This window comes from Cynoglossus semilaevis, chromosome 17 (assembly GCF_000523025.1).
Source record: "Cynoglossus semilaevis isolate Cse_v1.0 chromosome 17, Cse_v1.0, whole genome shotgun sequence".
In the NCBI taxonomy this organism is placed as follows: domain Eukaryota; kingdom Metazoa; phylum Chordata; class Actinopteri; order Pleuronectiformes; family Cynoglossidae; genus Cynoglossus; species Cynoglossus semilaevis.
This window is the reverse complement of record NC_024323.1, coordinates 13,175,987-13,183,615: the sequence shown is the minus strand read 5'-3', so window position 1 is coordinate 13,183,615 and position 7,629 is coordinate 13,175,987. Positions and strand designations below refer to the sequence as shown.

Genomic DNA, 7,629 nt, shown 5'->3' with positions numbered 1-7,629 from the left:
GGGGTTTCTCCATTAGACCCACATCTGTAGATGTTGATTGAAGCTGATGATGATGTGAACTTCACATGTACAGCTGGTCCAGTGGGGGCTGCTGGGAAAATACACCCGGAGGCCGCACTGTAGTAGTTATTGTATATGGGGGGAGGGGGGGGGGCAATTAAAGTACAATCTCCTGGAAACAGTCACAGATGTAGCGCCTCCCTGTGGCCAGGAAACAAAGTCTCATCTCCTCTATTCCAAACCCCCTGTAGAGCAAGGGTGTCAAACATATGGCCCACGGGCCAAACCCGGCCCGCTTTGATGAATGTTGAAAATGAAAAAATGCACAAACACTACATGTTAGTGCTGAGTTGTCAAATATTTAGACATATATATATATTTCTGATATATTTGTACTCTTTTTTTGCGTAAAAACAAAGGGGTAAAACATGGACTTATTCTTATTGATGATTGTACCGGTCCGGCCCATGTGACCCGCTGAACCAAAGTGCGGTTTGACACCCCTGCCCTAGAGCGAGGTGTGACTGTGGGCCGCCCCCTGACCCCGCCTGTGGTCCGCAACCCAGATGTTGTCTTTTTTTTCACATTTATTTAGATGTAAATGATAAAAACAGGCGGTCGACCTTCGGTTCTCAGTCAACAAAACAACACAAGAAGGTCAAAGGTCAAGAAAGCCACAGAGAGAGTTCCTCCTGTTGGAGAACCACGAGGAGAGGCTGTTCTTGACATTGATTAACAATGAGAACACGCTGTAGAGAAGGACGAGTCCACAGCACGTGTGAAGGTCACGGGGGTCATCTGTGTTTACATCTGTGGTCACATGTGGTCAAAGGTCACCACCGTGATGTGTAGTTCTCCTCCTCCTTATTCTTTATCTTCTTCTTCATCATCTCCTTGTCCTTCTTCTCCTCCTCCTCCTCTGATTTCTTTTTTTGTCTTCTCCTCCTCCTCCTCCTCCTTCTTCTTCTTCTTCTTCTTCTCCGTCGTCGTCTTCTTCGTCTTCTTCTTCTTGGTGTGTGTTTGTGTTTCTGTGTGTTTGTCGGTTGCGTGGTCTCCGTCCATTCATGTTCATGTCTGTTCCAGAATGCCTTTGCCCCGTTGACAGATGGCAAAAGTCGGAGTCACGCTGAAGACATGGGGCTGGTGCTGTCCTCGCTGCAGGCCAGTATATACCGAGGAGGCTACAGTCGCTTCACTCCCTATTAGCAACACTTCCAAGTTACTGTATCAACGAACCTCCGACGGGACCGAGAGAAGGGTGTGTGTGTCTCTGTGTGTGCGCGCGCGTGTGTGTGTGTGTGTGTGTGTGTGTGTTACTGCGGCCTGGATATTGCAATACCTGCAGTCTGTGCATCATTACAGCATCTCCTCAGAGAGAGACGTAGAAAAAAAAAAGGGAATGATCAAAAAAAAAAAAATACGACGACAGCTGATAATTTTCATCTTATACCTCAGATATTTTGTGCTGTGTTTTGATATGGTGGCTTCATGATTTCTAACGATTTGAAACATATGTCATCACATGTAGAGGTTTCTCCACGGTTCTCAGAGAAAGCTGCCCAAAGCCGTTAGCGTTGTACAGAACACCGACACTGTAGGACACACCCACGCCCTCCTCGCCGTCTCCACCGGCTGCTGGATCCTCTCTGCTCCTGCAGCAGAGCTAATGTGGCTCAGCGTGGTCCGCCTGGTGTAAAATATAAACGTCTGCAGACGTCTGACCTGAGAGGCGGACGGCAAAGAATTCAAACGCATCTTTGGAAAACGGTGGAAGCTACAGTCACAGAGCAGCAGGGGGCGACCTTTAACGATTACACAGCGTTGCAAACCAAAGTGCATTCACGTTTGGAATGAAATGAAATGATGTAAAAATGTGGTTAAAATAACGGTGGTTTGTCGATGACCTACCGTCGCTGAACCGTCCCAACCCGACACAACGATGTCACTCAAATACAAATTACTAGGACTGTATGTTGGGGGAAGAACAGGAGGGGGAGGGAGGGGGGAGTACACAGGCTGTCGTTACTTAGCCGAGATAAAATATTTGTAATATATTATAAAGGTACATTTCACATTTATCAACCTTTACGGTTTTATTTACCAGTGCTGCTAAAAGTGTTTGTGGACGAGGGCAGAATACTGTAGAAAAGAGAGGTGAAGGATTTTAATGGTTGGACAAAAAAAAACTATACCTGTGTTTCCTGTTTCTGAGTTTAGTAAAAAAAAAGAAAAGTACATTTAAATGAACCAAATTTCAGATGTCAAAGGTCATCCTCCTGGAATTCTCCGACGGAAAGACCACTGAAGAAGAAGAAGAAGAAGAGAGACCACTGAAGAAAAAGAAGAAGAAGAGAGTGGACTGAAATATTTCCTTGGGGTTTTTTTTGTTGTTGTTATTTTTTCTGTTTTTTTCTGAGTACTTTTTGACTCAGACTCTTACCTTTAACCTCAATAATTCGATTGGAGTGGAAAAAGTGTTGTTGTTCAGCCGAACTGAGCACTTCCTGATGAGCATCAACAGGAACACGATTTTCCCAGAATGCCCTTCTGCTTGTGTCTCTGACCCGATCCAGTGAATGTACGGGAAAAAAACAACAAAACAGGAGTTGTGTCGAGGGAACAGGAAACACAGGTATTTGTTCTGGTTCTGACGGCACTCATGGTCCAGGACCAGTGTTGGTTCACACGCTGACTTCCTCTCTGTTCCACCTGCGGTGTATTTACTGTAAAATGAACGAGTTTCTTCTTCTTCTTCGTCTTCTTCTTCTTTGTATCACAGCAGAGATTTAAAAACAATATAAAGCAGTGGCCAAAGGTCACTCTGCCTATTTTGTTATTTTCTCACTTTAGTTCTTCCTTCTTGGTTGTTTTCAAGGATTTGAAATTACTTTTCTAAGATGTGGGGGGAGGATGGGGGGGCTGTTAAATATTGTAACACAAGGATTACTTTTCTAAGATGTGGGGGTGGGGGGGGCGAGGGGCTGTTAAATATTGTAACACAACAATGTATATTATTTGAAGTGTGCAGTAAAGATGTTCTCTAATATAAATACACAGTGGTACAATGTTCTAGATTTAGGCGAGTAGAGCAGTGGTTAGGCTGACTTCTTTCATTTTCTATTGGATGATTTTTATTGGCCTAACTCTTTATACTCCGTGTCACTTCTTCCTCTCTGGTCAAATCCACCTTTAAAAACCCCTGAGCATCTGTGATGTAATCATATTCCTGTCACTCTTTTTCATGTGCTTCTAATTTCCCCTCATTTACTGTCAATGGACATAATGTCTGTTATTCATTTTATTTTAATTTATTAATTTTTTTTTTTTTTTTGGAAATTAAATTTTACTCTTTGAAATGTACTCTTTGGATATTTAATACTAAATGAATATATTATTTGTGAAGATGTTAATATATGATGTAACAGAGGTTGATAATAAATAAATCAGTTCTTAGTGTAACTTTGAAAAGTGCTACACAGGCAGCAGGACCTCGGCCGCACCGCGACCCAGCCCTTTGAAGCCGTTTCCTCTGCCTTCTGTTTACAGCTGTTCCAGAAAGACTTGTGTCATTGCCTACATATCTCTCTTTTGTATTTCACAGTACATTTAGACTGATGCAACCAACATCTGTGTGCGTGTGCGCGTGTGAGTGTGTGTTCGAGAGAGAGAAAGAGAGAGAGAGAGAGAGAGAGAGAGAGAGCTCACCTGGGGACCACAGGTCACTGATTGGATGATTTAAAGTCCACACAATGATCAGTGTCTGACTCCATGACATCTTTATCCAAACTCTGCTTCCAGTAGGTGGTGTTGTTAAGAACATGGTTCCTACGTCACTGTATATGCATGTACTACGGTTCTTTAAAGACTTAATAAAATGTTGGTTTCTGACGGCGTCCTCCTCTCTCCTCTGTCATTGGTTATTGGCTGAATCCTGTGTTGTCCAGATCAGACCAGCGTCTGTTCCTAATACAATCATTAGACTATTTGTCAGACAACACACACGTCCTGCTTTTTGCCGCTATCCGATAAGCCGATACCGATATCAACTGATACTTATAAAGGCCTGGTAATTTTTTATTAATTTATCTGTACAGACCAACCACAGAGTTCCCCCTCTATATCGCGGTTCTCCTTTGTACAACCACAGATTTCCCCCTCTATATCGCGGTTCTCCTTTCGCTCCCTCAGTACATCGTGGATTTATTTTTAAAGTCCGATCTCGTGACATTTTTTACGATAAATAAGGTTTTAAATTTCCAATGTTTTCGTTATTTTCGTGAAAAAATATAATTTAGTCTTTAAAAAAAAGAGGAAAAAACAGTATATAAATAAACGGAAACATATTTTTGCAACACACATACAGGATACTGTAAAAAAAAACAAAACAAAACAAGTACAGTATATGGTGAGCATAATGTAGAGTAATGACATAAGTTGGACACAGGAAGGCACTGTTGTTGTTCGCGCCTCCAGAGTCATGCGGTTGTCGATATTTTTGTTATTGATGGGACACCGTATTTTTGGCTCTATATTTAGTATAGCGGAAGTACCGGGCCGCAGTGACACCGTGAAAAAATCGACTTCCGTTTCACTAATTCACTTCGTTCAAAACAAGAGGTAATTCCATTAACTTCTTGAGATACTTAGTTGTATAAATCTGGTTGTAACACACCTGATACACTAGTATAATCTGCTGGAACTGTTTACTTAACTATTAATATATTTAAACTGTTTATATATTTAAAGTATTTATATACTTTTCACGTAACGGCTTTAAGAATTATACTTATTTCGCGTATACACAACACAGAGATATATATTGTGGTATATTTTAGTATTTTAATATATTTAATTCTAATATACTTGAAAAAATAGAGATTGAAATAACAACACCACGCATGACAACAATAAACATATACTACTACTGCTAACCTACTAACACCCACTGTTCAGGTCCCCCGTTTTCTCTGATGGTGTGCTGCTACTATTTTCGGTATTTTTGCATCACTTTCACCGGTCCCAGAGTCCAGTTCTGTGAAATGTTTTTACATGATTACGTGATTATTTTGAAAGAGTACCGGATTTGTCCAGCAGGTGGTGGGATTCCCACAAAAACACCGACTGATGTCGTTTCCTCCGGTGGTAACGGACGGAAGTGGGCGTGGCTCTAACTTAATAACTCCATTTTAACTTTAAAAAAGTTAAGCGATGATGTGATGGGGCGGGTGTGAACACATGGATGTGGGTGAGTTCTGCTCTCGTCGGTTCTCACCCTCTTAGCCCGTGGTTACAAACGTAAAAGCTCACCGCTCACAGTGATGCAGTTACGCTAGCATCACTGTGAGCTGAATTGGTGTCGTGTGCGCTGACTTTTTTCTGCTCCTCAACAGTTCCAGTTCCACACTGTTGGCACTAATAACATCTGAGCTATAAGCACTGATGAGCAGACCCTGGTCCAAAGATGAAGTTCTGTTTTCCTCCCAAGACCCTGGAGCCTCAGACACACGGTAAGGACGTTGTCAAACCTTCTAATCTAACGGAGTTTCAAGGCAGAACCGTGACGTAACCGGGACGACATATTGAAGATGAGTATAAACTAATGTAAAACCACGTAAGGTTACGTTTGCAGTAGTACTTTGTTTATGTAGCAGTAGTTTTGCACACATAGAGGTACTTGTTGTTTGTGTAGCAGGACTTTTGTACACATAGAAGTACTTGTTGTTTGTGTAGCAGTATTTTTGTACACATAGAAGTACTTGTGTAGCAGTACATGTGTTGTCGGATCAGCTCTGAGACCACGGAGGAAAACATCGGTGAATGTTGTTTGTCTTATCAAAACAAGATGAGACGTTCTCTTTAGAAAACTTTGTTTCTTATTCCTTTGCAGAGATCAGAACCAGAGACCAGGCTCAGTAAGTGTAGACTCTTGAGTCTAATCTTAACATCTGTACTGGACTGTAGTTGTTGTTTGTCTTATCAGATGACACTCTCTCTCCAAAAATCTTGTTTTGTCTTTGCAGAGATCAGAACCAGAGACCAGAGTCTCCAGGACCCAGCTGTCTGCCTGTGAGGACTGACCGGTCCAAAGATTTATCTTCAGACGTCGGTCAAGAACCCAGACCTCCAGATGCTCAGTAAGTGTCTGGAGGTCCTTCAGTCTGTTGTTGTTGATCAAGTGGTTCAGATGTGGGTGTGACAGAAACAGAGTAAGACGAGCTCAAAAACAGGAAGACTCTGAGTCTAATCTTCACATCTGTACTGGACTGTAGTTGTCGTTTGTCTTATCAGATGACACTCTCTCTCTTTATAAAACATTCTAAGAGAACCAAAAATCCTGTTTTGTCTTTGCAGAGATCAGAACCAGAGACCAGAGTCTCCAGGACCCAGCTGTCTGTCTGTGAAGACTGACTGGTCCAAAGATGTACCTCTATCATTCAGGGATGTGCATGGACCTGACGACACACAGTAAGAGACTTTTGTCAACACCGTCTCCTGTTGCAGTTTTAAAGGAAAGTGAATTCCTTGTCTTTGTGACACAGCACACCACTGCCCTAGAAGACACAAAGAAAACACCAAAAACAAAATCTAATTTTCACAAACAATGCTTGCAGTCCAAAAAAATTGGTTTAAAAACCAACAAAAAAAACTACCAGATTGTAACAAACTTTAAAAATGTAATATTGGAAAATCTAGAATTTAGAAAATTTAGATTAGATTAAATTAATGCAATGATAAATGGTGTACCTCCAGACTTCAGTCATGGACCCGGTCCTTCAGACACACACAGTAAGTGTCTGTTTGTTCAGATGTGGGTGTGACGGAAACAGAGTCAAATGAGCTCAAAAACAGGAAAAATCTGAGTCTTATCTTCATTATTGTACTGGACTGTCTCTGATAGAATCAAAAATACCAGATTTGTGTCTTCGCTGGCGCCACAGTCCCAAATCTTTTCTCAGAATTCTCCAGGGAAGTGGCAGCCGGAAATACAACTGGTGGAATGTGAAAACAAAAAAGTTTCATCTAAATGAGAGGAGAGAGGTTTGAGTGAAGAAGAAACTGAATCTGGTCTGGACTAAAACTCTGCTTTTATTTCCAGTCCAAAACCAGGACCACAACCAAGGCCAGAAGACAATGTCGGCGTCGTACAGTGTAAGTCATGAGTGATGAAAGATCACAAAAATACTGCTACACAAACAACTAGTGCTTCTATATGTACAATTCACCCATTCGTCTGAAGGTTCTCCGTCAGCCATGATTGTTATGAAATCATGGAACCAACATTAGTTCTGCATGAGTGCTTTAATGAGAGCAGCTTGTTATTTTATTTCTCTGATGCCCCCTATAGGTTGAAGAGAGAAAGCCTTAGTCCTGTGGTCAAGCTGAGTCTGGATTAAAAAATGTACATGTTCTGTTGTCTTTCAGTGGACGTTGGTCTGCAGCAGACTGTAGAAGAACATAAGCTCAGTCTGAGGAGGAGATGTGAACATGTGACTGAAGGAGCAGATGAACCAGGAAGTAGAACCCTCCTCAACAAGATCTACACTGAGCTCTACATCACAGAGGGACAGAGTGAGGAGGTCAACACCCAACATGAGGTGAAGCAGCTGGAGACTGCTGCCAAGAAGAAGA

At 41.8% G+C, this 7,629-nt stretch overlaps 1 protein-coding gene across 6 annotated transcripts in view; it reads left to right on the top strand.

The window, feature by feature from the left end:
- The window catches only part of LOC103393431 (RNA binding protein fox-1 homolog 1), a 363,631-nt gene extending 361,302 nt beyond the window's left edge, over positions 1 to 2,329 (top strand). For 5 of the 6 annotated variants that reach the window (XM_017040400.1, XM_017040401.1, XM_017040402.1 and 2 more), the window contains one exon: positions 1,084 to 1,376. In XM_017040400.1, coding sequence (XP_016895889.1) covers positions 1,084 to 1,206 — 123 coding nt within the window. In that variant the 3' untranslated portion in view covers positions 1,207 to 1,376. Of the gene's footprint in view, positions 1 to 1,083; positions 1,377 to 1,528 lie in introns of those variants that run through there. The other variant, XR_001761376.2, reaches the window with a different exon arrangement.
- The last annotated feature ends 5,300 nt before the right edge of the window (positions 2,330 to 7,629 follow it).